This window comes from Oncorhynchus keta, chromosome 17 (genome assembly GCF_023373465.1).
Source record: "Oncorhynchus keta strain PuntledgeMale-10-30-2019 chromosome 17, Oket_V2, whole genome shotgun sequence".
Taxonomy (NCBI): Eukaryota; Metazoa; Chordata; class Actinopteri; order Salmoniformes; family Salmonidae; genus Oncorhynchus; species Oncorhynchus keta.
In genome coordinates this window covers 58,794,481-58,821,320 of record NC_068437.1, presented here as the reverse complement: position 1 = coordinate 58,821,320, position 26,840 = coordinate 58,794,481, and the positions used below count along the sequence as shown (strand labels likewise).

The 26,840-nt window shown below is 46.8% G+C and overlaps 1 protein-coding gene and 1 long non-coding RNA gene across 2 annotated transcripts in view; one reads left to right on the top strand and one right to left on the bottom strand.

Moving 5' to 3' along the window:
• The window catches only part of LOC127908485 (secretion-regulating guanine nucleotide exchange factor-like), a 60,123-nt gene extending 36,578 nt beyond the window's left edge, over window positions 1-23,545 (top strand). Inside the window, exon 9 of the mRNA XM_052467049.1 lies at window positions 22,241-23,545. Within this exon, the coding sequence (XP_052323009.1) occupies window positions 22,241-22,446 (206 nt within the window). The 3' untranslated portion in view covers window positions 22,447-23,545. The remainder of the gene's footprint in view (window positions 1-22,240) is intronic.
• A 932-nt stretch (window positions 23,546-24,477) lies between these two features.
• Window positions 24,478-26,063, bottom strand: LOC127908519 (uncharacterized). The gene is made up of 2 exons (XR_008067539.1): window positions 25,956-26,063; window positions 24,478-25,907 (listed from the first exon to the last, which is right to left on the bottom strand). It is a non-coding gene; the product is annotated as an uncharacterized LOC127908519 (long non-coding RNA).
• Window positions 26,064-26,840: the final 777 nt, after the last annotated feature.

The window sequence follows — 26,840 nt, the reverse complement described above, 5'->3', positions numbered from 1 at the left end:
GGTCGCTTTGCTCCTGAAGTGCTCACTGTGTTGGTACCAGAGTGTATTAGGGAGGGGAAACATGGACTCTGGTTGGTCGCTTTGCTCCTGAAGTGCTCACTCGTCCGTTACTCCACACACATTTAAAAGCATTTTGGATCGGTGGAAACAACATGGGCTAGACTAGAGGGAGGTTCCACCACATTGGATCAGTGGAAACAACATGGACTAGACTAGAGGGAGGTTCCACCACATTGGATCAGTGGAAACAACATGGACTAGGCTAGAGGGAGGTTCCACCATATTGGATCAGTGGAAACAACATGGACTAGACTAGAGGGAGGTTCCACCACATTGGATCAGTGGAAACAACATGGACTAGACTAGAGGGAGGTTCCACCATATTGGATCAGTGGAAACAACATGGACTAGACTAGAGGGAGGTTCCACCACATTGGATCAGTGGAAACAACATGGACTAGACTAGAGGGAGGTTCCACCACATTGGATCAGTGGAAACAACATGGACTAGACTAGAGGGAGGTTCCACCACATTGGATCGGTGGAAACAACATGGGCTAGACTAGAGGGAGGTTCCACCATATTGGATCAGTGGAAACAACATGGACTAGACTAGAGGGAGGTTCCACCACATTGGATCAGTGGAAACAACATGGACTAGACTAGAGGGAGGTTCCACCACATTGGATCAGTGGAAACAACATGGACTAGACTAGAGGGAGGTTCCACCACATTGGATCAGTGGAAACAACATGGACTAGACTAGAGGGAGGTTCCACCATATTGGATCAGTGGAAACAACATGGACTAGACTAGAGGGAGGTTCCACCACATTGGATCGGTGGAAACAACATGGACTAGACTAGAGGGAGGTTCCACCATATTGGATCAGTGAAAACAACATGGACTAGACTAGAGGGAGGTTCCACCACATTGGATCGGTGGAAACAACATGGACTAGACTAGAGGGAGGTTCCACCACATTGGATCGGTGGAAACAACATGGGCTAGACTAGAGGGAGGTTCCACCACATTGGATCAAATCAAATCAAATCAAATCAAATTTATTTATATAGCCCTTCGTACATCAGCTGATATCTCAAAGTGCTGTACAGAAACCCAGCCTAAAACCCCAAACAGCAAACAATGCAGGTGTAAAAGCACGGATCAGTGGAAACAACATGGACTAGACTAGAGGGAGGTTCCACCACATTGGATCGGTGGAAACAACATGGGCTAGACTAGAGGGAGGTTCCACCACATTGGATCAGTGGAAACAACATGGACTAGACTAGAGGGAGGTTCCACCACATTGGATCAGTGGAAACAACATGGACTAGACTAGAGGGAGGTTCCACCACATTGGATCAGTGGAAACAACATGGACTAGACTAGAGGGAGGTTCCACCACATTGGATCGGTGGAAACAACATGGACTAGACTAGAGGGAGGTTCCACCATATTGGATCAGTGGAAACAACATGGGCTAGACTAGAGGGAGGTTCCACCACATTGGATCAGTGGAAACAACATGGGCTAGACTAGAGGGAGGTTCCACCACATTGGATCAGTGGAAACAACATGGGCTAGACTAGAGGGAGGTTCCACCACATTGGATCAGTGGAAACAACATGGACTAGACTAGAGGGAGGTTCCACCACATTGGATCAGTGGAAACAACATGGACTAGACTAGAGGGAGGTTCCACCACATTGGATCAGTGGAAACAACATGGACTAGACTAGAGGGAGGTTCCACCACATTGGATCAGTGGAAACAACATGGACTAGAGGGAGGTTCCACCACATTTAATTTCCGTTCCAAGTCTGTGAAGGGAAGTGAACAAGTCCACATTTTGGGAGATGGGAGAGATCTTTGAGACGAAGACTTATGTTTGGGAGCATCAGCCGCGTCCTATTAGAGAGGAGATGTTAGTTGGAGAGACAACGGGAAACTACAATCACCCATACAAGCCTTGTGGCCAATACAATCCAGTACAACTTTATTTGTCCGGCGTTACATTAACAAATGTGTGTTCTGCTCCGCTGTCCTCTCAACCCTCCGTTCACCCCCCTCTGTTGTCAGTGGATTATCAATGGCTGTCTCCTCTAAACCCGCCTTTCACCCCCCTCTGTTGTCAGTGGATTATCAATGGCTGTCTCCTCTAAACCCGCCGTTCACCCCCCTCTGTTGTCAGTGGATTTTCAATGGCTGTCTCCTCTAAACCCGCCTTTCAGCCCCCTCTGTTGTCAGTGGATTATCAATGGCTGTCTCCTCTAAACCCGCCTTTCACCCCCCTCTGTTGTCAGTGGATTATCAATGGCTGTCTCCTCTAAACCCGCCGTTCACCCCCCTCTGTTGTCAGTGGATTTTCAATGGCTGTCTCCTCTAAACCCGCCTTTCAGCCCCCTCTGTTGTCAGTGGATTATCAATGGCTGTCTCCTCTAAACCCGCCTTTCACCCCCCTCTGTTGTCAGTGGATTTTCAATGGCTGTCTCCTCTAAACCCGCCTTTCAGCCCCCTCTGTTGTCAGTGGATTATCAATGGCTGTCTCCCAAATGGTAAACTGTTCCTTCTTATGTAGTGTACTACAGTACTTTTGACCGGAGCCCCTTGGTTCCTGGTGAAATGTAGTGCTCAAAATGTGGAATATGGTGCCATATTGGGACGTAGCTAATGATATTACAGAGCTTCTCCTCACGGTTGCCAGCAGCATACCACCCTGCATCTCACTGCTGGCTTGCTTCTGAAGCTAAGCAGGGTTGGTCCTGGATGGGAGACCAGATGCTGCTGGAAGTGGTGTTGGAGGGCCAGTAGGAGGCATTCTTTCCTCTGGTCTAAAAAAAGTATATCCCAATGCCCCAGGACAGTGATTGGGGACATTGCCCTGTGTAAGATGCAGTGTTTAGGAGGTCGGGTGTCCTGATTCTGGTCACTAAAGATCCCATGGCACTTACTGTTAGAGTAGGGGTATTAAACCTGGTTTCCTGGCAAAATTCCCAATTTGGCCCTCATACCATCACGGTCACCTACTCATCCCCAGCTTCCAATTGGCTCATTCACCCCCCCTCCTATCCCCTTTAACTATTCCCCATGTCGTTGCTGTAAATGAGAATGTGTTCTCAGTCAATTTATACATTTATCTGGTAAAATAAGGGTTAAATGCTTTAGAAAAATTGTCACTGCCAGGGATTAGAGAGGAAACTAGAAGAAGAACAGGGATTACAGAGAACTAGAAGAAGAACAGGGATTATAGAGGAAACTAGAAGAAGAACAGGGATTAGAAGGAAACTAGAAGAAGAACAGGGATTAGAGAGGAAACTAGAAGAACAGGGATTACAGAGGAAACTAGAAGAAGAACAAGGATTACAGAGGAAACTAGAAGAAGAACAAGGATTACAGAGGAAACTAGAAGAAGAACAAGGATTACAGAGGAAACTATAAGAACAGGGATTACAGAGGAAACTAGAAGAAGAACAGGGATTACAGAGGAAACTAGAAGAAGAACAGGGATTACAGAGGAAACTAGAAGAAGAACAGGGATTACAGAGGAAACTAGAAGAAGAACAGGGATTACAGAGGAAACTAGAAGAACAGGGATTACAGAGGAAACTAGAAGAAGAACAGGGATTAGAGAGGAAACTGTAAGAACAGGGATTACAGAGGAAACTAGAAGAACAGGGATTAGAGAGGAAACTATAAGAAGAACAGGGATTATAGAGGAAACTAGAAGAAGAACAGGGATTACAGAGGAAACTAGAAGAAGAACAGGGATTACAGAGGAAACTAGAAGAAGAACAGGGATTAGAGAGGAAACTAGAAGAAGAACAGGGATTACAGAGGAAACTGTAAAAAGAACAGGGATTACAGAGGAAACTAGAAGAACAGGGATTACAGAGGAAACTAGAAGAACAGGGATTACAGAGGAAACTGTAAGAAGAACAGGGATTACAGAGGAAACTGTAAGAAGAACAGGGATTACAGAGGAAACTAGAAGAACAGGGATTAGAAAGGAAACTAGAAGAACAGGGATTAGAAAGGAAACTAGAAGAACAGGGATTAGAAAGGAAACTAGAAGAACAGGGATTACAGAGGAAACTAGAAGAAGAACACGGATTACAGAGGAAACTAGAAGAAGAACAGGGATTAGAGAGGAAACTGTAAGAAGAACAGGGATTACAGAGGAAACTAGAAGAACAGGGATTACAGAGGAAACCAGAAGAAGAACAGGGATTACAGAGGAAACTACAATAACATTTCCTGAAGAAAATGTGTGTGTTTGCGTTGGCTAACAAATGGATGGATGAAGGGAGAGTATAGAGGTGAAGGGAGACTAGAGGTGGAGGGAGACTAGAGAGGTGGAGGGAGACTAGAGAGGTGGAGGGAGACTAGAGAGTTGGAGGGAGACTAGAGAGTTGGAGGGAGACTAGAGAGGTGGAGGGAGACTAGAGAGGTGGAGGGAGACTAGAGAGGTGGAGGGAGACTAGAGAGGTGGAGGGAGACTAGAGAGGTGGAGGGAGACTAGAGAGGTGGAGGGAGGTTAGAGGTTAATTTACCAGACGCTCTTATCCAGAGCAACTTAGTTTAAATGCATTCATCTTAAAATAACAAATCTTAACAAGCAAACGTGGAACAATTTCTTCTCTACGCTCCACTTTTACTCAGTGGCCAGTTTATTAGGTACACCCATCGACACTCCCGCACCACCTCCACCAGCCCGTACCCGTTGATACCACCTCCACCAGCCCGTACCGTTGACACCACCTCCACCAGCCGGTACCCGTTGACACCACCTCCACCAGCCGGTACCCGTTGACACCACCTCCACCAGCCCGTACCGTTGACACCACCTCCACCAGCCTTTACCGTTGACACCACCTCCACCAGCCCTTTCCGTTGACACTACCTCCACCAGCCCGTACCGTTGACACCACCTCCACCAGCCTGTACAGTTGACACCACCTCCACCAGCCTTTACCGTTGACACCACCTCCGCCAGCCCGTACCGTTGACACCAGCCCTTACCGTTGACACCACCTCCACCAGATCAGCGTGGCGGATGTGTTGTTACCTACTCTTACCACCTGGGGGCGGCCCATCAGGAAGTCCAGGATCCAGTTGCAGAGGGAGGTGTTTAGTCCCAGAGTCCTTAGTTTAGTGATGAGCTTTGAGGGCACTATGGTGTTGAACGCTGAGCTGTAGTCAATGAACAGCATTCTCACATAGGTGTTTTTTATTTATTTATTTTTTATTTCACCTTTATTTAACCAGGTAGTCTAGTTGAGAACACCTTTATTTAACCAGGTAGTCTAGTTGAGAACAAGTTCTCATTTGTACCTGCAACCTGGCCAAGATAAAGCATAGCAGTGTGAACAGACAACACAGTTATTAACAAGTCAATAACACAGTAGAAAAAAATAGTCTATATACATTGTGTGCAAAAGGCATGAGGTAGGCGAATAATTACACTTTTGCAGATTAACACTGGAGTGATAAATGATCAGATGGTCATGTACAGGTAGAGATATTGGTGTGCAAAAGAGCAGAAAAGTAAATAAATATAAACAGTATGGGGATGAGGTAGGTAAAATTGGGTGGGCTATTTACCGATAGACTATGTACACCTGCAGCGATCGGTTAGCTGCTCAGATAGCAGATGTTTGAAGTTGTTGAGGGAGCTAAAAGTCTCCAACTTCAGCGATTTTTGCGATTCGTTCGTTCACAGTCAGCAGAGAACTGGATAGAAAGGCGGCCAAATGAGGTGTTGGCTTTAGGGATGATCAGTGAGATACACCTGCTGGAGCGCGTGCTACGGGTGGGTGTTGCCATCGTGACCAACTGAGATAAGGCGGAGCTTTACCTAGCATGGACTTGTAGATGACCTGGAACCAGTGGATCTGGCGACGAATATGTAGCGAGGGCCAGCCGACTAGAGCATACAGGTCGCAGTGGTGGGTGGTATAAGGTGCTTTCGTAACAAAACGGATGGGACTGTGATAAACTGCATCCAGTTTGCTGAGTAGAGTGTTGGAAGCTATTTTGTAGATGACATCGCCGAAGTCGAGGATCGGTAGGATAGTCAGTTTTACTAGGGTAAGTTTGGCGGCGTGAGTGAAGGAGGCTTTGTTGCGGAATAGAAAGCAGACTAGATTTGATTTTAGATTGGAGATGTTTGATATGAGTCTGGAAGGAGAGTTTACAGTCTAGCCAGTCACCTAGGTACTTATAGATGTCCACATATTCTAGGTCGGAACCATCCAGGGTGGTGATGCTAGTCGGGCGTGCGGGTGCAGGCAGCAAACGTTTGAAAAGCATGCATTTGGTTTTACTAGCGTTTAAGAGCAGTTGGAGGCCACGGAAGGAGTGTTGTATGGCATTGAAGCTCGTTTGGAGGTTAGATAGCACGGTGTCCAAGGACGGGCCGGAAGTGTACAGAATGGTGTCGTCTGCCTAGAGGTGGATCAGGGAATCGCCTGCAGCAAGAGCAACATCATTGATATATACAGAGAAAAGAGTCGGCCTGAGAATTGAACCCTGTGGCACCCCCATAGAGACTGCGGGAGGACCGGACAGCATGCCCTCCGATTTGACACACTGAACTCTGTCTGCAAAGTAGTTGGTGAACCAGGCAAGGCAGTCATCAGAAAAACCGAGGCTACTGAGTCTGCCGATAAGAATATGGTGATTGACAGAGTCGAAAGCTTTGGCAAGGTCGATGAAGACGGCTGCACAGTACTGTCTTTTATCGATGGCGGTTATGATATCGTTTAGTACCTTGAGCGTGGCTGAGGTGCACCCGTGACCGGCTCGGAAACCAGATTGCACAGCGGAGAAGGTACGGTGGGATTCGAGATGGTCAGTGACCTGTTTGTTGACTTGGCTTTCGAAGACCTTAGATTGGCAGGGCAGGATGGATATACAGTGCCTTGCGAAAGTATTCGGCCCCCTTGAACTTTGCGACCTTTTGCCACATTTCAGGCTTCAAACATAAAGATATAAAACTGTATTTTTTTGTGAAGAATCACCAACAAGTGGGACACAATCATGAAGTGGAACGACATTTATTGGATATTTCAAACTTTTTTAACAAATCAAAAACTGAAAAATTGGTGCGTGCAAAATTATTTAGCCCCTTTACTTTCAGTGCAGCAAACTCTCTCCAGAGGTTTCACACCAAACATGTGGAAGAAGATGTTATGTTTGGCGTAAAAGCAACACAGCTCATCACCCTGAACACACCATCCCCACTGTCAAACATGGTGGTGGCAGCATCATGGTTTGGGCCTGCTTTTCTTCAGCAGGGACAGGGAAGATGGTTAAAATTGATGGGAAGATGGATGGAGCCAAATACAGGACCATTCTGGAAAAAAACCTGATGGAGTCTGCAAAAGACCTGAGACTGGGACGGAGATTTGTTTTCCAACAAGACAATGATCCAAAACATAAAGCAAAATCTACAATGGAATTGTTCAAAAATAAACATATCCAGGTGTTAGAATGGCCAAGTCAAAGTCCAGACCTGAATCCAATCGAGAATCTGTGGAAAGAACTGAAAACTGCTGTTCACAAATGCTCTCCATCCAACCTCACTGAGCTCGAGCAGTTTTGCAAGGAGGAATGGGAAAAAAGTTCAGTCTCTCGATGTGCAAAACTGATAGAGACATACCCCAAGCGACTTACAGCTGTAATCGCAGCAAAAGGTGGCGCTACAAAGTATTAACTTAAGGGCGCAAAGTTCAAGGGGGCCGAATACTTTCGCAAGGCACTGTAGGTCTGTAACAGTTTGGGTCCAGGGTGTCTCCCCCTTTGAAGAGGGGGATGACTGCGGCAGCTTTCCAATCCTTTGGGGATCTCAGACGATATGAAAGAGAGGTTGAACAGGCTGGTAATGGGTGTTGCGACAATGGCGGCGGATAGTTTCAGAAATAGAGGGTCCAGATTGTCAAGCCCAGCTGATTTGTACGGGTCCAGGTTTTGCAGCTCTTTTAGAACATCTGCTATCTGGATTTGGGTAAAGGAGAACCTGGAGAGACTTGGGCGAGTAGCTGCGGGGGGGCGGAGCTGTTGGCCGAGGTTTAAGTAGCCAGGCGGAAGGCATGGCCAGCCGTTGAGAAATGCTTGTTGAAGTTTTCGATAATCATGGATTTATCGGTGGTGACCGTGTTACCTAGCCTCAGTGCTGGGAGGAGGTGCTCTTGTTCTCCATGGACTTTACAGTGTCCCAGAACTTTTTGGAGTTCGAGCTACAGGATGCAAATTTCTGCTTGAAAAAGCTGGCCTTTGCTTTCCTGACTGACTGCGTGTATTGGGTCCTGACTTCCCTGAACAGTTGCATATCGTGGGGACTATTCGATGCTATTGCAGTCCGCCACAGGAAGTTTTTGTGCTAGTCGAGGGCAGTCAGGTCAGGTGTTCCTTTTGTCCAGGTGGGAAAGGGCAGTGTTAAGTGCAATAGAGATTGCATCATCTTTGGAACTGTTGTGGTGGAATGCAAATTGGAGTGGGTCTAGGGTTTCTGGGATAATGGTGTTGATGTGAGCCTTGACCAGCCTTTCAAAGCACTTAATGGCTACAGACGTGAGTGTACTATGTACTGGATGTGTGCACAGCAGTGGCCATGTTGGCATAGAATCCTGACAGGTTGTCATTATTGATGGAGGGGGGTTGTCGATCGAAATATTATTTTGGACGATATTATAGATACTAGCTAATGTATTTAACAATAATAATTGCGTCAGCTAGCGCTAGTCGGCTGTATCTGCACGAAAACTCTTTTTTTTCCCATCTTCTTTTTAAATAGGTAGCCATGTTTTCATCACTTTTTTTTTACATGATCAAAACTCATTGTCTCTGCAGCAGACGTATAGTGAGCAATATGTTTGGAGCATTAAATCTCAATAAAATTGCCGTATCGAATCGCAAAACATATACAGTACCAGTACACGTTACAACGCACCTACTCATTCAAGGGTTTTTCTTTATTTTTTAAAACTATTTTCTATTTTCAAAACTATGAAATAACCCATATGGAATTATGTAGTAACTTGTAATTAACACGAGGGGAGACAGAGAGCTGTTTTCAAGCGCAGGGCGCAGCAGGTGTTTATTGTAAAGGACCACAGAAGGAGGCAGGTAGCTGGGTCCAGGGGCAGGCAGAAGGTCATACACAGGAGGAGGCATGTAGCTGGGTCCAGGGGCAGGCAGAAGGTCATACACAGGAGGAGGCAGGTAGCTGGGTCCAGGGGCAGGCAGAAGGTCATAGACAGGAGGAGGCAGGTAGCTGGGTCCAGGGGCAGGCAGAAGGTCATACACAGGAGGAGGCAGGTAGCTGGGTCCAGGGGCAGGCAGAAGGTCATACACAGGAGGAGGCAGGTAGCTGGGTCCAGGGGCAGGCAGAAGGTCATACACAGGAGGAGGCAGGTAGCTGGGTCCAGGGGCAGGCAGAAGGTCATACACAGGAGGAGGCAGGTAGCTGGGGCAGGCAGAAGGCCATACACAGGAGGAGGCAGGTAGCTGGGTCCAGGGGCAGGCAGAAGGCCATACACAGGAGGAGGCAGGTAGCTGGGTCCAGGGGCAGGCAGAAGGTCATACACAGGAGGAGGCAGGTAGCTGGGGCAGGCAGAAGGCCATACACAGGAGGAGGCAGGTAGCTGGGTCCAGGGGCAGGCAGAAGGCCATACACAGGAGGAGGCAGGTAGCTGGGTCCAGGGGCAGGCAGAAGGTCATACACAGGAGGAGGCAGGTAGCTGGGTCCAGGGGCAGGCAGAAGGCCATACACAGGAGGAGGCAGGTAGCTGGGTCCAGGGGCAGGCAGGTCATACACAGGAGGAGGCAGGTAGCTGGGTCCAGGGGCAGGCAGAAGGTCATACACAGGAGGAGGCAGGTAGCTGGGTCCAGGGGAAGGCAGAAGGTCATACACAGGAGGAGGCAGGTAGCTGGGTCCAGGGGCAGGCAGAAGGTCATACACAGGAGGAGGCAGGTAGCTGGGTCCAGGGGCAGGCAGAAGGTCATACACAGGAGGAGGCAGGTAGCTGGGTCCAGGGGCAGGCAGAAGGTCATACACAGGAGGAGGCAGGTAGCTGGGGCAGGCAGAAGGCCATACACAGGAGGAGGCAGGTAGCTGGGTCCAGGGGCAGGCAGAAGGCCATACACAGGAGGAGGCAGGTAGCTGGGGCAGGCAGAAGGCCATACACAGGAGGAGGCAGGTAGCTGGGTCCAGGGGCAGGCAGAAGGTCATACACAGGAGGAGGCAGGTAGCTGGGTCCAGGGGCAGGCAGAAGGTCATACACAGGAGGAGGCAGGTAGATGGGTCCAGGGGCAGGCAGAAGGTCATACACAGGAGGAGGCAGGTAGCTGGGTCCAGGGGCAGGCAGAAAGTCATACACAGGAGGAGGCAGGTAGCTGGTTCCAGGGGCAGGCAGAAGGTCATACACAGGAGGAGGCAGGTAGCTGGGTCCAGGAGCAGGCAGAAGGTCATATGCAGGTAGCTGGGTCCAGGAGCAGGCAGAAGGTCATACACAGGAGGAGGCAGGTAGCTGGGTCCAGGGGCAGGCAGAAAGTCATACACAGGAGGAGGCAGGTAGCTGGGTCCAGGAGCAGGCAGAAAGTCATACACAGGAGGAGGCAGGTAGCTGGGTCCAGGGGCAGGCAGAAGGTCATACACAGGAGGAGGCAGGTAGCTGGGTCCAGGAGCAGGCAGAAGGTCATACACAGGAGGATGCAGGTAGCTGGGTCCAGGAGCAGGCAGAAGGTCATACACAGGAGGAGGCAGGTAGCTGGGTCCAGGGGCAGGCAGAAGGTCATACACTGGAGGAGGCAGGTAGCTGGGTCCAGGGGCAGGCAGAAGGTCATAGACAGGAGGAGGCAGGTAGCTGGGTCCAGGGGCAGGCAGAAAGTCATACACAGGAGGAGGCAGGTAGCTGGGTCCAGGGGCAGGCAGAAGGTCATAGACAGGAGGAGGCAGGTAGCTGGGTCCAGGGGCAGGCAGAAAGTCATACACAGGAGGAGGCAGGTAGCTGGGTCCAGGGGCAGACAGAAGGTCATACACAGGAGGAGGCAGGTAGCTGGGTCCAGGGGAAGGCAGAAGGTCATACACAGGAGGAGGCAGGTAGCTGGGTCCAGAGGCAGGCAGAAGGTCATACACAGGAGGAGGCAGGTAGCTGGGTCCAGGGGCAGGCAGAAGGTCATACACAGGAGGAGGCAGGTAGCTGGGTCCAGGGGCAGGCCGAAGGTCATACACAGGAGGAGGCAGGTACCTGGGTCCAGGTGCAGGCAGAAGGCCATACACAGGAGGAGGCAGGTACCTGGGTCCAGGTGCAGGCAGAAGGCCATACACAGGAGGAGGCAGGTAGCTGGGTCCAGAGGCAGGCAGAAGGTCATACACAGGAGGAGGCAGGTTGCTGGGTCCAGGGGCAGGCAGAAGGTCATAGACAGGAGGAGGCAGGTAGCTGGGTCCAGGGGCAGGCAGAAGGTCATACACAGGAGGAGGCAGGTAGCTGGGTCCAGGGGCAGGCAGAAGGTCATACACAGGAGGAGGCAGGTAGCTGGGTCCAGGGGCAGGCAGAAGGTCATACACAGGAGGAGGCAGGTAGCTGGGTCCAGGGGAAGGCAGAAGGTCATACACAGGAGGAGGCAGGTAGCTGGGTCCAGGGGCAGGCAGAAGGTCATACACAGGAGGAGGCAGGTAGCTGGGTCCAGGGGCAGGCAGAAGGTCATACACAGGAGGAGGCAGGTAGCTGGGGCAGGCAGAAGGCCATACACAGGAGGAGGCAGGTAGCTGGGTCCAGGGGCAGGCAGAAGGCCATACACAGGAGGAGGCAGGTAGCTGGGTCCAGGGGCAGGCAGAAGGTCATACACAGGAGGAGGCAGGTAGCTGGGGCAGGCAGAAGGCCATACACAGGAGGAGGCAGGTAGCTGGGTCCAGGGGCAGGCAGAAGGCCATACACAGGAGGAGGCAGGTAGCTGGGTCCAGGGGCAGGCAGAAGGTCATACACAGGAGGAGGCAGGTAGCTGGGTCCAGGGGCAGGCAGAAGGCCATACACAGGAGGAGGCAGGTAGCTGGGTCCAGGGGCAGGCAGAAGGCCATACACAGGAGGAGGCAGGTAGCTGGGTCCAGGGGCAGGCAGAAGGTCATACACAGGAGGAGGCAGGTAGCTGGGTCCAGGGGCAGGCAGAAGGCCATACACAGGAGGAGGCAGGTAGCTGGGTCCAGGGGCAGGCAGGTCATACACAGGAGGAGGCAGGTAGCTGGGTCCAGGGGCAGGCAGAAGGTCATACACAGGAGGAGGCAGGTAGCTGGGTCCAGGGGAAGGCAGAAGGTCATACACAGGAGGAGGCAGGTAGCTGGGTCCAGGGGCAGGCAGAAGGTCATACACAGGAGGAGGCAGGTAGCTGGGTCCAGGGGCAGGCAGAAGGTCATACACAGGAGGAGGCAGGTAGCTGGGTCCAGGGGCAGGCAGAAGGTCATACACAGGAGGAGGCAGGTAGCTGGGTCCAGGGGCAGGCAGAAGGTCATACACAGGAGGAGGCAGGTAGCTGGGTCCAGGGGCAGGGGGAAGGCCATACACAGGAGGAGGCAGGTAGCTGGGGCAGGCAGAAGGCCATACACAGGAGGAGGCAGGTAGCTGGGTCCAGGGGCAGGCAGAAGGTCATACACAGGAGGAGGCAGGTAGCTGGGTCCAGGGGCAGGCAGAAGGTCATACACAGGAGGAGGCAGGTAGATGGGTCCAGGGGCAGGCAGAAGGTCATACACAGGAGGAGGCAGGTAGCTGGGTCCAGGGGCAGGCAGAAAGTCATACACAGGAGGAGGCAGGTAGCTGGTTCCAGGGGCAGGCAGAAGGTCATACACAGGAGGAGGCAGGTAGCTGGGTCCAGGGGCAGGCAGAAGGTCATACACAGGAGGAGGCAGGTAGCTGGGTCCAGGGGCAGGCAGAAGGCCATACACAGGAGGAGGCAGGTAGCTGGGTCCAGGGACAGGCAGAAGGTCATTACACCGGGAATCCAAAAAGATAACAGTGCAGGCAGGGGAAAAGGCTAATAACATAGTCTGGGAGATGTGGCAAGAGGTTGATGACAGGAAATCTGATAAGCAGAAAACGTTGTTATTGAGAATGACCAAACACTATGATACACGGGAGGACTAATATGGGAATCAACAGAGCTCCGAATAGAATGTGTAACAAAACAAACAAGACCTCACAGTGATGGGGTGCAAAGAACTGAACTAAATAGTGTGTGACAATGACATACAGGTGTGTGAACAGGTGATCAGAATTCAGGTGATTGGGATCTGGAGAGTGAGCTGCATTCAGGGGATCTGAAGTGTTTGAGAATGTTTGTCTAGCATTGGCTGTAAAGCATATTTTGAAAATCTGAGATGACAGTGTGATTAACAAAAGGCTAAGCTGTGTCTCAATATATTTCATTTGTGATTTTCATCAATAGGAAGATTTTCTAGGAAGATTTATGTCCGCTGCGTTATGCTAATTAGTTTGAGGCGATGATTACGCTCCCGGATCCGGGTTTGAGAGTCGCAAGAAGTTTTAAGGGGATCTATGTGTTTGAGAGTGTGAGTTAGAGAGTGAGCTGCGTTTAGGAGATCTAGGTGTTTGAGAGTGTGAGTTAGAGAGTGAGCTGTGTTCAGGGGATCTATGTGTTTGAGAGTGTGAGTTAGAGAGTGAGCTGTGTTCAGGGGGTCTATGTGTTTGAGAGTGTGAGTTAGAGAGTGAGCTGTGTTCAGGGGATCTATGTGTTTGAGAGTGTGAGTTAGAGAGTGAGCTGTGTTCAGGGGGTCTATGTGTTTGAGAGTGTGAGTTAGAGAGTGAGCTGCGTTTAGGATATCTAGGTTGAGTTTTAAGCAGGTGTTGTATAACCAAATAAGTGTTAAACAAATCAAAAATATATTTTATTATTTGAGATTCTTCTAAGTAGCTGCCTTGATGACAGCTTTGCGCACTTTTGGCATTCTCTCAACCAGCTTCATGAGGTAGTCACCTGGAATGCATTTCAATTAACAGGTGTGCTTTGTTAAAAGTTTTTAATTTGTGGAATTTCTTTCCTTAAGGCGTTTGAGCCAATCAGTTGTGTTGTGACAAGGTAGGGCTGGTTTACAGAAGATAGCCCTATTTGGTAACAGCTCAAATAAGCAAAGAGAAACGACAGTCCATCATTACTTTAAGACATGAAGGTCCGTCAATCTGGAAAATGTGTGCAGTTGCAAAAACCATCAAGCGCTATAATGAAACTGGCTCTCATGAGGACCGCCACAGGAAAGGAAGACCCAGAGTTACCTCTGCTGCAGAGGATATGTTCATTAGAGTTACCAGCCTCAGAAATTGCAGCCCAAATAAATGCTTTAGAGTTCAAGTAACAGACACATCTCAACGTCAACTGTTCAGAGGAGACCGCGTGAATCAGGCCTTCATGGTCAAATTGCTGCAAAGAAACCACTACTAAAGGACACAAGCTTTGCTGGTGACACTGTCTGCGATTTTATTTAGAATTCAAGGCACACCGCATTCTGCAGCGATACGTCATCCCATCTGGTTTGCACTTAATCCCACTATCATTTGGTTTTCAACAGGACAATGACCCAACACACCTCCAGGCTGTGTAAGGGCTATTTGACCAAGGAGGAGATTGATGGAGTGCTGTATCAGATGACCTGGCCTCTACAATCCCCCAACCTCAACTCAACTGAGATGGTTTGGGATGAGTTGGACCACAGAGGGAAGGAAATGCAGCCAACAAGCACTCAGCATATGTGGGAACTCCTTCAAGACTGTTGGAAAAGCATTCCTCGTGAAGCTGGCTGAGAGAATACCAAGACTGTGCAAAGCTGTCATCAAGGCGACGAGTGGCTACTTTGAAGAATCTCAAATATAAAATATATTTTTTTTTAGTCACTACATGATTCGATGTTATTTCATAGTTTTGATGTCTTCAGTATATTCACTTTATTCTACAATGTATGAAATAGTTTAAAAAATGAAGGAAAATCCTTGAATGAGTAGATGTGTCCAAACTTTTGACTGGTACTGTATAATCGTGATAATCACAATACATATCGTATTGACACCTAAGTATGCTGGTTATATGGTACGGTGAGGTCTCGGCCCTAGTTGTCATATCACACTGGCATAAGCTGCCTGCTGGGAGACATCTTGGTCTGGGAGACATCTTGGTCTGTGAGACATCTTGGTCTGTGAGACATCTTGGTCTGTGAGACATCTTGGTCTGTGAGACATCTTGGTCTGGGAGACATCTTGGCCTGGGAGACATCTTGGTCTGTGAGACATCTTGGTCTGTGAGACATCTTGGTCTGGGAGACATCTTGGTCTGGGAGACATCTTGGCCTGGGAGACATCTTGGTCTGGGAGACATCTTGGCCTGGGAGACATCTTGGCCTGGGAGACATCTTGGCCTGGGAGACATCTTGGCCTGGGAGACATCTTGGTCTGTGACACATCTTGGTCTGGGAGACATCTTGGTCTGGGAGACATCTTGGTCTGGGAGACATCTTGGTCTGGGAGACATCTTGGTCTGTGACACATCTTGGTCTGGGAGACATCTTGGTCTGGGAGACATCTTGGTCTGGGAGACATCTTGGCCTGGGAGACATCTTGGCCTGTGAGACATCTTGGTCCGGGAGACATCTGGTTTTATCTGTTCTCTCTGCTGACACAGAACTCAGAGGCTTTTGATCCATTGGTCAGAATAAATAAGAGGGAGATGTAGAGATATAAAGGGATTCAGTCGATGAAAGGAGGGATAGAGAAATGAGGGAAGAAACAGAAAACAGACAGAACATTGGGATGGGTAGAATGAACGCTTGAAGATGTGAGCTGTGTTGCCATGACAACGGGGCCTATTAGTTAACCGAACTGTGTTGCCATGGCACGTGTCTCCACGGTGATGCAGCCCTGTCCGGACCACACCCACTAAACCAACAAGCTCCTTTACCAGCTGTCTGAGAGGGAACAGAGAAGAGGAGGAAAGGTGCAGAGACTGTCTGGAGCTGAATGGCAGTGTGTGTTTAACTTTTGTTGAGCCCCCAAGGGGTGTGTGTGTGTGTGTGTGTGTGTGTGTGTGTGTGTGTGTGTGTGTGTGTGTGTGTGTGTGTGTGTGTGTGTGTGTGTGTGCCTGTGTGTGTGTGTGTGTGTGTGCCTATTTGAATCGACACAGACTACTTTGAAGTCATCTGATTTTTTAAAATGTTTTATACCCAACCATTTTTCCTATTCCAGTTGAGCAAATGTGTAATCCTCATTGCCTGGCCATGCAACATCTGAGAAACGACTGATGTATTCCCAACTAGTTAGTGTTGTATTACCAACTAGTGATGTATAACCAACTAACAACTAGTGATGTATAACCAGCTACCAACTAGTGCTGTATAACTAACTAGTGATGTATAACCAGCTAGTTAGTGTTGTATTACCAACTAGTGATGTGAAACCAACTAGTGATGTAAAACCAACTACCAACTAGTGATGTATAACCAACTACCAACTAGTGCTATACAGCCAACTAGTGTTGTATAACCAACTAGTGCTGTATAACCAACTACCAACTAGTGCTGTATAACCAACTACCAACTAGTGCTGTATAACCAACTAGTGATTTATAACCAACTAGTGATGTATAACCAACTAACAACTAGTGCTGTATAACCAACTAGTGATGTATAACCAACTACCAACTAGTGCTGTATAACCAACTACCAACTAGTGCTGTATAACCAACTACCAACTAGTGCTGTATAACCAACTACCAACTAGTGCTGTATAACCAACTAGTGATGTATAACCAACTAGTGATGTATAACCAACTAACAACTAGTGATGTATAACCAACTAGTGATGTATAACCAACTAGTGATGTATAACCAACTACCAACTAGTGCTGTATAACCAACTAGTGATGTATAACCAACTACCAACTAGTGCTGTATAACCAACTAGTGATGTATAACCAACTAGTGATGTATAACCAACTACCAACTAGTGCTGTATAACCAACAAGTGATGTATGACCAACTAACAACTAGTTTTGTATAACCATCTAGTCATGTATAACCAACTAGTGTTTTATTACCAACTACTGATGTATAACCAGCTAGTAATGATTAATGATGTATAACCAACTAGTGATGTATAACCAACTAGTGATGTATAACCAACTAGTGATGTATAACCAACTAGTAATGTATAACCAACTAGTAATCTATAACCAACTAGTGCTGTATAACCAGATAGTGCAGTATAACCAACTAGTGATGTTTAACCAACTAGTGCTGATTAACCAACTAATGTTGTATAACCAACTAGTTAGTGCTGTATAACCAACTAGTGATGTATAACCAACTAGTGATGTATAACCAACTAGTGATGTATAACCAACTACCAACTAGTGCTGTATAACCAATGTGTTTTATTACCTACTACATACTAGTGTTGTATAACCAACTCCTATAGTCGATGTCATGTCAGGCTAGTTGTCCTGTATATATCAGGTCTAACTGACCACTATGATGTCTGGTCCAACTGACCAGTCTATGATGTCAGGTCTAACTGACCAGTCTATGATGTCAGGTCCAACTGACCAGTCTATGATGTCAGGTCCAACTGACCAGTCTATGATGTCAGGTCCAACTGACCAGTCTATGATGTCAGGTCCAACTGACCAGTCTATGATGTCAGGTCTAACTGACCACTATGATGTCAGGTCCAACTGACCAGTCTATGATGTCTGGTCCAACTGACCAGTCTATGATGTCAGGTCCAACTGACCAGTCTATGATGTCTGGTCCAACTGACCAGTCTATGATGTCTGGTCCAACTGACCAGTCTATGATGTCAGGTCCAACTGACCAGTCAGGTCTAACTGACCAGTCTATGATGTCAGGTCCAACTGACCAGTCTATATATCAGGTCTAACTGACCAGTCTATGATGTCAGGTCTAACTGACCAGTCTATATATCAGGTCTAACTGACCACTATGATGTCAGGTCTAACTGACCACTATGATGTCTGGTCTAACTGACCACTATGATGTCTGGTCTAACTGACCACTATGATGTCAGGTCTAACTGACCACTATGATGTCAGGTCTAACTGACCACTATGATGTCAGGTCTAACTGACCAGTCTATGATGTCAGGTCTAACTGACCACTATGATGTCAGGTCTAACTGACCACTATGATGTCAGGTCTAACTGACCAGTCTATGATGTCTGGTCTAACTGACCAGTCTATGATGTCAGGTCTAACTGACCAGTCAGGTCTAACTGACCAGTCTATGATGTCTGGTCTAACTGACCACTATGATGTCAGGTCTAACTGACCAGTCTATGATGTCAGGTCCAACTGACCAGTCTATGATGTCAGGTCCAACTGACCAGTCTATGATGTCTGGTCTAACTGACCACTATGATGTCTGGTCTAACTGACCAGTCTATGATGTCTGGTCCAACTGACCACTATGATGTCTGGTCTAACTGACCACTATGATGTCTGGTCTAACTGACCACTATGATGTCAGGTCTAACTGACCAGTCTATGATGTCAGGTCTAACTGACCAGTCAGGTCTAACTGACCAGTCTATGATGTCAGGTCTAACTGACCAGTCTATGATGTCAGGTCTAACTGACCAGTCTATGATGTCTGGTCCAACTGACCAGTCTATGATGTCAGGTCCAACCGACCAGTCTATGATGTCAGGTCCAACTGACCAGTCTATGATGTCTGGTCCAACTGACCAGTCTATGATGTCAGGTCCAACTGACCAGTCTATGATGTCAGGTCTGGTCCAACTGACTAGTCTATGATGTCAGGTCCAACTGACCAGTCTATGATGTCAGGTCTAACTGACCAGTCTATGATGTCAGGTCCAACTGACCAGTCTATGATGTCTGGTCCAACTGACCAGTCTATGATGTCTGGTCTAACTGACCAGTCTATGATGTCAGGTCCAACTGACCAGTCTATGATGTCAGGTCCAACTGACCAGTCAGGTCCAACTGACCAGTCTATGATGTCTGGTCCAACTGACCAGTCTATGATGTCAGGTCCAACTGACCAGTCTATGATGTCAGGTCTGGTCCAACTGACTAGTCTATGATGTCAGGTCCAACTGACCAGTCTATGATGTCAGGTCTAACTGACCAGTCTATGATGTCAGGTCCAACTGACCAGTCTATGATGTCTGGTCCAACTGACCAGTCTATGATGTCTGGTCTAACTGACCAGTCTATGATGTCAGGTCCAACTGACCAGTCTATGATGTCAGGTCCAACTGACCAGTCAGGTCCAACTGACCAGTCTATGATGTCAGGTCCAACTGACCAGTCAGGTCCAACTGACCAGTCTATGATGTCTGGTCCAACTGACCAGTCTATGATGTCTGGTCCAACTGACCAGTCTATGATGTCAGGTCTAACTGACCAGTCTATGATGTCTGGTCCAACTGACCAGTCAGGTCCAACTGACCAGTCTATGATGTCTGGTCCAACTGACCAGTCAGGTCCAACTGACCAGTCTATGATGTCTGGTCCAACTGACCAGTCTATGATGTCAGGTCTAACTGACCAGTCTATGATGTCTGGTCCAACTGACCAGTCAGGTCCAACTGACCAGTCTATGATGTCTGGTCCAACTGACCAGTCTATGATGTCTGGTCCAACTGACCAGTCTATGATGTCTGGTCCAACTGACCAGTCTATGATGTCAGGTCCAACTGACCAGTCTATGATGTCAGGTCCAACTGACCAGTCTATGATGTCAGGTCTAACTGACCAGTCTATGATGTCTGGTCTAACTGACCAGTCTATGATGTCTGGTCCAACTGACCAGTCTATGATGTCTGGTCCAACTGACCAGTCTATGATGTCAGGTCTAACTGACCAGTCTATGATGTCAGGTCCAACTGACCAGTCTATGATGTCTGATCCAACTGACCAGTCTATGATGTCAGGTCCAACTGACCAGTCTATGATGTCAGGTCCAACTGACCAGTCTATGATGTCAGGTCTAACTGACCAGTCTATGATGTCTGGTCCAACTGACCAGTCTATGATGTCTGGTCCAACTGACCAGTCTATGATGTCTGGTCCAACTGACCAGTCTATGATGTCTGGTCTAACTGACCAGTCTATGATGTCTGGTCTAACTGACCAGTCTATGATGTCTGGTCTAACTGACCAGTCTATGATGTCTGGTCCAACTGACCAGTCTATGATGTCTGGTCTAACTGACCAGTCTATGATGTCTGGTCTAACTGACCAGTCTATGATGTCTGGTCTAACTGACCAGTCTATGATGTCTGGTCTAACTGACCACTATGATGTCTGGTCCAACTGACCAGTCTATGATGTCTGGTCCAACTGACCAGTCTATGATGTCAGGTCTAACTGACCAGTCTATGATGTCAGGTCTAACTGACCAGTCTATGATGTCAGGTCCAACTGACCAGTCTATGATGTCTGGTCTAACTGACCACTATGATGTCTGGTCCAACTGACCAGTCTATGATGTCAGGTCTAACTGACCAGTCTATGATGTCAGGTCTAACTGACCAGTCTATGATGTCAGGTCCAACTGACCAGTCTATGTCAGGTCCAACTGACCAGTCTATGATGTCAGGTCTAACTGACCAGTCTATGATGTCAGGTCTAACTGACCAGTCTATGATGTCTGGTCTAACTGACCAGTCTATGATGTCTGGTCCAACTGACCAGTCTATGATGTCAGGTCCAACTGACCAGTCTATGATGTCAGGTCCAACTGACCAGTCTATGATGTCTGGTCCAACTGACCAGTCTATGATGTCTGGTCCAACTGACCAGTCTATGATGTCTGGTCCAACTGACCAGTCTATGATGTCAGGTCCAACTGACCAGTCTATGATGTCTGGTCTAACTGACCAGTCTATGATGTCAGGTCTAACTGACCAGTCTATGATGTCAGGTCCAACTGACCAGTCTATGATGTCTGGTCCAACTGACCAGTCTATGATGTCTGGTCCAACTGACCAGTCTATGATGTCTGGTCCAACTGACCAGTCTATGATGTCTGGTCCAACTGACCAGTCTATGATGTCTGGTCCAACTGACCAGTCTATGATGTCAGGTCTAACTGACCAGTCTATGATGTCAGGTCCAACTGACCAGTCTATGATGTCAGGTCTAACTGACCAGTCTATGATGTCAGGTCCAACTGACCAGTCTATGATGTCAGGTCTAACTGACCAGTCTATGATGTCAGGTCTAACTGACCAGTCTATGATGTCAGGTCCAACTGACCAGTCTATGATGTCTGGTCTAACTGACCAGTCTATGATGTCTGGTCTAACTGACCAGTCTATGATGTCTGGTCTAACTGACCAGTCTATGATGTCTGGTCTAACTGACCACTATGATGTCTGGTCCAACTGACCAGTCTATGATGTCAGGTCTAACTGACCAGTCTATGATGTCAGGTCCAACTGACCAGTCTATGATGTCTGGTCCAACTGACCAGTCTATGATGTCTGGTCCAACTGACCAGTCTATGATGTCAGGTCCAACTGACCAGTCTATGATGTCAGGTCCAACTGACCAGTCTATAATGTCTGGTCCAACTGACCAGTCTATGATGTCTGGTCTAACTGACCAGTCTATGATGTCTGGTCCAACTGACCAGTCTATGATGTCTGGTCCAACTGACCAGTCTATGATGTCTGGTCCAACTGACCAGTCAGGTCCAACTGACCAGTCTATGATGTCTGGTCCAACTGACCAGTCTATGATGTCAGGTCCAACTGACCAGTCTATGATGTCTCGTCCAACTGACCAGTCTATGATGTCAGGTCCAACTGACCAGTCTATGATGTCAGGTCCAACTGACCAGTCTATGATGTCTGGTCCAACTGACCAGTCTATGATGTCAGGTCCAACTGACCAGTTCACAAAATAGTTGGGAAGTGTTTTTGCACTCAACTGTTTTTACCAATTCTAGTTGGTGATCTCTCAGCCTGGTCACACCAGATCAGTTTGTGTTGTCTTCTCTCAGCCTGGTCACACCAGATCAGTTTGTGTTGTCTTCTCTTAGCACAAACTGATCTGACCAGGCTATCTTGCCGACTCCTAATGTCATTGTCATGCCAAACATGTACAGATCTGGGATCAGGGTAGTAATCTGCTGTTTGTTATCTCTAACTGACCAGTGTCCTCTACCCTCCTCTCCTCATCTCTCCTCTCCAGGGGGTCGCCTGCTCTCTTGGGGGTGGAACGAACATGGGATGTGTGGGGACGGTTCCGAGACAGATGTCAGCGAACCACAGCCCATTCCTGCCCTCCGGCCTCTTGTGATTGGCTGTGGCGCTGGCCACTCTATGGCACTGTGTGCTGTGAGGACAGGTGAAGAGGAGTCTACAGAGGACATGGAGATAGAACAAGCTACACTATAGTTTGAAACGAGCATGTTTTATCTAACTTATCAGGACTGTACCTGGGTTAGATCGCGGACCGCTTGTGCCGCTGATTTGAAGCTCAATGTCTATCGTTTTATCTCTATGGCAGAGGACACCCGGCTCACTGTGTGGCGTGAGAGTAACATGATAGGGTATGAATCATGATCACCCAGTCTGTGGGGAAGGAGCCTCAGGGGAGGATCTGGGAGGAGGACATTCTGAAGGTTGTAAAGTATGTGGGTGTGTCTGTCTGAGCAAAATAGCCAAACCCCGTTATGATTGCTTTGTTGTTGGCCAAAGTAAGGCACGTGTAAGTTCAGTAATGACCGGTACATTCTAACTGCCTTCGTAATTGAATTGAAATTTCAATGCACATCCTCAATTGACTGGAATTAAAAATTGGAATTGACCCTAAAACCTACAGTCCATGTAATCGTATTCTTGTAGTCATTTTAAAAGACGAAACCGATCCTAGATCAGCACACACTTGATACATACGGCCCCAGGTCTGTATTCAAATTGTGAGACGGCAAAATAAATATTGTTTCTGGCGTTAGAGACGGGTGAGTTATGTTTGATCAGGGACAGAGGCTGTCATTTCTCGAGCCCAGTCCAGATAGGATTGAGGGTCAGGGAGATGGATACACAAGTCTGTTAGTCTATATACATGATGCCTATGTCCCAAGACGTAAAGTACAGTCAAAAGTTTGGGCGCACCTACTACTCATTCAAGGGTTTTAGAACACCTACTCATTCAATGGTTTTAGAACACCTACTCATTCAAGGGTTTTAGAACACCTACTCATTCAAGGGTTTTAGAACACCTACTCATTCAAGGGTTTTAGAACACCTACTCATTCAAGGGTTTAGAACACCTACTCATTCAAGGGTTTTAGAACACCTACTCATTCAAGGGTTTTAGAGCACCTACTCATTCAAGGGTTTTAGAGCACCTACTCATTCAAGGGTTTTAGAACACCTACTCATTCCAGGGTTTTAGAACACCTACTCATTCAAGGGTTTTAGAACACCTACTCATTCAAGGGTTTTAGAACACCTACTCATTCAAGGGTTTTAGAACACCCACTCATTCAAGGGTTTTAGAACACCTACTCATTCAAGGGTTTTAGAACACCTACTCATTCAAGGGTTTTAGAACACCTACTCATTCAAGGGTTTTAGAACACCTACTCATTCAAGGGTTTTAGAACACCTACTCATTCAAGGGTTTTAGAACACCTACTCATTCAAGGGTTTTAGAACACCTACTCATTCAAGGGTTTTAGAACACCTACTCATTCAAGGGTTTTAGAACACCCACTCATTCAAGGGTTTTAGAACACCTACTCATTCAAGGGTTTTAGAACACCTACTCATTCAAGGGTTTTAGAACACCTACTCATTCAAGGGTTTTAGAACACCTACTCATTCAAGGGTTTTAGAACACCTACTCATTCAAGGGTTTTAGAACACCTACTCATTCAAGGGTTTTAGAACACCTACTCATTCAAGGGTTTTAGAACACCTACTCATTCAAGGGTTTTAGAACAATGTATAAGAGGTGATATAAGGATGACCGTTAAATGTATGTTATGGGGTTATGTTTACATTGAAATACTGCAAGTGTTCTGTCAAATCCGGTCTTGTTTAAATGTTTCCAATTTGAATGGCCCTTGACACCTCTGGTGTCTGTCTGTCTGTCTGTCTGTCTGTCTGTCTGTCTGTCTGTCTGTCTGTCTGTCTGTCTGTCTGTCTGTCTGTCTGTCTGTCTGTGTGACTGTGTGACTGTGTGACTGCATTCTGATTATCGATCGTACAGTTTGCAGAATATATTACAATATCGTCATGTATGTTTATCTATGCAAAGAAATATATGACATGGGATTGGGCGGCAGCCTGAAAACATTGATCTCACTGAAATATGAAATTGTGATGAAAAAATGACTGTTAAAAAGACGACAAAATGTAGATAGACCAATGAATCTTTGACTTTCTTCAAAAAATAAATCAACACTCATTGAAAAATAATCGTATGTGTTTTAAAATGTTTATTTTTTTTCACTATTTAAATGTACACTCTGACTCTGAACTGTTTCAGAACTTTTCAGGAAAAAATACACAGAAATCTCTAAATAACAAACCAGTTGAAACGATCACTGAAGGGAACGAACACCCTGCAAATAACTAGACACACAGAATGTACACTGTTCAAACCAAACACTGTTCGAGTTTCACAAAAAACGGACCACAATGGTTTCCTGTTTGTTTGGGTTAATGATTGTTATAAAGGATTACTGCTGGGTCGTATTCATTAGGAGGTGGAACGGAAAACGTTTCAAAATGTTTTAAAAACTTGTTACTTATTGGATTAATTTCAAGAAGTCCCTCCCTTGTTTCAGTCCGTTTACTTCCGTTTTGCTGCCTAATGAACATGACCCTGTTGTTTGGTCCATGTTGGACACCATAGTTTCCTCCCATTGTGCTCAGTGAGTTCCATTGGCAGCCATTGGTCCAGCTGTGTTCTGTCAGGAAGCACATCGACATCTCCGTAAGCTGTCAGTCAGTAGGCAGTGTGTTTTTGTAGTTGGTTTCATAAACATGTTGGTCCCTTTAATAACAGTAATTACCATATTTAATATTACAAATGATGTAAACTGGGGAATAACCCTTGACTTAAAGCCTGCAGGTATAATGAATTATAAGACTTAATACAGCGTTCTCTCCGTATCATCTCATTGTGACCAAATAACAGTCCTTTAGAGCCATTTTAAAGGTGGGGTTGTACATTTTACACAGAAACATAGCATATTATAAACCTTATAATAAGACATTATAAAGATATATATATATATATATACATGCTTTATAACAAGTAATAAAACATAATACCTGCAAGCTGAAAGGGATACCAAATGATGCTTTTACAACCAATCACACTGCTTGGACAAAACATTAGGAACACCTGCTCTTTCTATGACAGACTGACCAGGTGAATCCAGGTGAGAGCTATGATCCCTTATTGATGTCACTTGTTAAATCTACTTCAATCAGTGTAGATGAAGGAGAGGATTGTGTGTGTGTGCCATTCTGAGGATGATAAAATATTGAAGTGCCTTTGAACAGGGGTATGGTAGTAGGTGCCAGGCGCACCAGTTTGTGTCAAGAACTGCAACGCTTCTGGGTTTTTCACGCTCATCAGTTTCCCGTGTATCAAGACTGGTCCACCACCCAAAGGACATCCAGCCAACTGGACACAACTGTGGGAATCATTGGAGTCAACATGGGCCAGCATCCCTGTGGAACGCCTTCGACACCTTGTAGAGTCAACATGGGCCAGCATCCCTGTGGAATGCCTTCGACACCTTGTAGAGTCAACATGGGCCAGCATCCCTGTGGAACGCCTTCGACACCTTGTAGAGTCAACATGGGCCAGCATCCCTGTGGAACGCCTTCGACACCTTGTAGAGTCAACATGGGCCAGCATCCCTGTGGAACGCCTTCGACACCTTGTAGAGTCCGTCGTGCCCTGAAGAATTGAGGCTGTTCTGAGGGCAATATTAGGAAGGTGTTCCTAATGTTTTGTACTCTTTTTGTATTTTCAACTTTTTTGAATTGATATCCATTATGCATTTTTTGGGTTTGTTATACTGCCTTGCCTGCCTAAGCTTTCAGATGTTGTACTACTGATTATTGATTTGACTGACAGCTGAACGACTACACTGACTAGTCTTTCATGTTCGTTTAAACAAATTCCCCCTGGTATGATTCAGTAAATTAGAGGCACTTTTCCACTATGATGAAGTGACAGTGTTCTGGCTATGATTTTATTTACAGTATGTTGCTTCACCTATTAAGTGCCCTCACAAAAAAAAAAAAAAAACATGCTGAGAGTTTTAAAAAATAAAATAAAATGTTGGTTGGAAAATATAGGCCTACTGTTGCTAATTGGTATTTTACACCTACAACCATGACATTGAATAAGAAAGATATACACATTGTTGTTCAACTGCAATCTTGTGTTGATACTTGATAGGCTAAATGTGTGTGTGACATTTCTATCAGGAAGTTAGCCCAAAAGTGGAATTTGTTTAAACAACACAGTTGTAGGTTTTTAACTGACCGCTTTGTAATAGCAAATCTGGTAGTTGTAATGCCTTGGTTTAGTGATCAAAGACATGACTGGTGTGTTTAAGAAATAATTATATTGCACTTTTTTTTGTGCGTGTTTGGTCTCCTATGTGGACAAACAGTATTTAAATCCTAACTTTATCTCAAAGTATAATGAAAGGATTTTTTTTTATTTCACAGGTGCAAACAGTCCAAAAGGCTAATAATTATTATTATGTGACAATGACAGTGCAACTTGACTATGTCAAGACTAACTCGGTTTC